Below are 2,500 nucleotides of genomic sequence, written 5' to 3'. Positions count from 1 at the left end.
TCATCTCTCACAGACACAAGCACTAGTCCAACTCACGGGCTTCTTCCTGTATTTACTTGCTTGGCCCCGCCCTAGACACATCCGACCAATAAGAGTTAACGTTCTCACATGATTTGTAGCGATGCGTTGTGGTTCGCTTGGATTGTTTCCTCTGTGCAAATAGAAACCAAGCCAAGAGGAAAACGCTCCACGTTTACAAACTCATCAACTGACTCGGACCAGCGCAAACGAACTACAGGTGTGACAAAAACGCCCTAATAAGGACGATCAACTTCCTGCGCGTGTTGAATCTGTACGCGACATCTACTGACCTAACAGGACGTCCGTGAGGTCTGAGCTCTACGCTCGTGGAACGGCGGCGGCGTTGTGGCGGCCTTGTGGCGGCGGCGGCGTACCTTGAGCTGCAGGCCGGGCTGGGCCATGGCGCGGAACGGCGAGGACTGCCAGTACGTCTGCTCCGTCTGCTTCCACATCACCACGTAGAAGGAGGAGGAGTCCTGGTAGCCGAAGATGAAGCCCACGTAGTCGTCGTCCGTCACCGTGTTGATGTGGAAGGTGCCCTCGAAGTCAACGCCGTTGAACGCCGTGTAGCCTGGCATGAGGAGTGATCGGTTGAGGGTGTGTTGAGGTGGAGGGTTAGTGTTAGGAAGGTAGAGTAGTTAGTTGAGGGTGTGTTGAGGTGGAGGGTTAGTGTTAGGAAGGTAGAGTAGTTAGTAGTTAGTTGAGGGTGTGTTGAGGTGGAGGGTTAGTGTTAGGAAGGTAGAGTAGTTAGTTGAGCGTGTGTTGAGGTGGAGGGTTAGTGTTAGGAAGGTAGAGTAGTTAGTTGAGCGTGTGTTAAGGTGAAGGGCAGTAGAAACTCAGTTAGGGTTAAGGTTCAGTTCAATGTCTTGCGTGTTCAGCCTCTATTTGATTGGTTGTTTTGAGGAAGAGCCAAACCAGACGTAGCGGCGCCAACTCTCCAACTCACCGACGGCCAAGCCAGGGTCACTGTTCATGGTCTGGACGATCTCCATTCCCTGTCAGGAGAGAAGCATTCAGCCATTACCTTCAGATGGAATAAACACTGAATGTTTTAGAGATCATCCTGACCAAGCTTAATGGTGCGTTCGTTTATAACTTGGAGGTGGCAAATTGCGACTTGCTACTAGGAATGATTAAATAAAACACCGCATGAACTCGCACTTCCTCGTCGCAAATTCGGATATGTTTCTCAGCCCCCAGTTGCTCGAATGCACTAGATATAACTAGGTAACTGTGATATAATGGTATATAGATATAACTAGGTAACTGTGATATAATGGTATATAGATATAACTAGGTAACTGTGATATAATGGTATATAGATATAACTAGGTAACTGTGATATAATGGTATATAGATATAACTAGGTAACTGTGATATAATGGTATATAGATATAACTAGGTAACTGTGATATAATGGTATATAGATATAACTAGGTAACTGTGATATAATGGTATATAGATATAACTAGGTAACTGTGATATAATGGTATATAGATATAACTAGGTAACTGTGATATAATGGTATATAGATATAACTAAGTAACTGTGATATAATGGTATATAGCTCGAATGCACACAGGTCGGAGGTAGGTATTTTGCCACTTGCGACTTGCCACCTCCGACCACAAACGAACGCACCATAACTACAGAGAAATGTTCAAACTTATACAATCAACCATTTTGTGGCAAGAAAACATCCCAGACATTTATAAACGTAGATCCTACTTTTATGAACTATCCCTTTAACTACACACACCAAGGTAGTTGTTACTCCTCCCCTACGACAGGTTCTTCACCTGATTGAGCACCACCCAGTTGGGGTCGATTTGGGCGTCGCCCTCCGGGTCCAGGATGACCGTCTGATAGGCTCTGAAGTCGGTCAGCGTGACCTCTGAGCTCTCAGGACAGACGTCTAGCAGGTCAATGACGGCGTCGTTGTCAAAGTCGTTCTCACAAACATCGCCCACCCCGTTACCTTGGAGACCGAGTGAGAGAGGGAGGAGCTATGACGCAAGGCAGACAGTGTTTCCAAAACCATAACGTTGATATGAACATTGTACACTGTATATAGACACGTATCTATACACTGTATATACACATATCTATATATCTACAATATAAAGCTATGTGGTTGTCTGAGCTGTGGCCGAGGAAGAAGAGCAGGTCGTCCAGTGATCGTAGGGTTGCCGGTTCGAATCCCAGCTCCTCCTGTCCACATGTCGACGTGTCCTTGGGCAAAGACACTGAACCCTAAATTCCTCCCAATGAGCAGGAGCAGGTTAGCACCTTGCATGGCAGCCGGCCACCACTGGTGTGTGAATGTGTGAATGAGAGGCCATTGTAAAGAGTTTTGGATAAAAGCGCTATATAAGTGCAGTCCATTTGCCAAATCTATATCATTTACCTGCAGTCGTCTATATTATGGGGTGTCTTTAGTTTACCGTATACAGATAGTGTAGTAACCACGGTAACGGTT

General features: G+C 46.1%; 1 protein-coding gene across 1 annotated transcript in view; it reads right to left on the bottom strand.

Annotated features, from left to right (window-relative positions):
- LOC311312118 (thrombospondin-3a-like) overlaps nt 1-2,500 on the bottom strand; it is a gene marked incomplete at both ends in the record, with an annotated part of 52,722 nt that overhangs the window by 970 nt on the left and 49,252 nt on the right. Inside the window, 3 exon segments of the mRNA XM_084441988.1 lie at nt 396-592; nt 968-1,016; nt 1,821-1,999. Of these exon segments, the coding sequence (XP_084298114.1) occupies nt 396-592; nt 968-1,016; nt 1,821-1,999 (425 nt within the window).

Source organism: Borostomias antarcticus, assembly GCF_949987555.1.
Source record: "Borostomias antarcticus genome assembly, chromosome: 8".
NCBI lineage: Eukaryota > Metazoa > Chordata > Actinopteri > Stomiiformes > Stomiidae > Borostomias > Borostomias antarcticus.
Note: the sequence above shows the minus strand (reverse complement) of the source record. Positions and strands in the feature narration are given on the sequence as shown.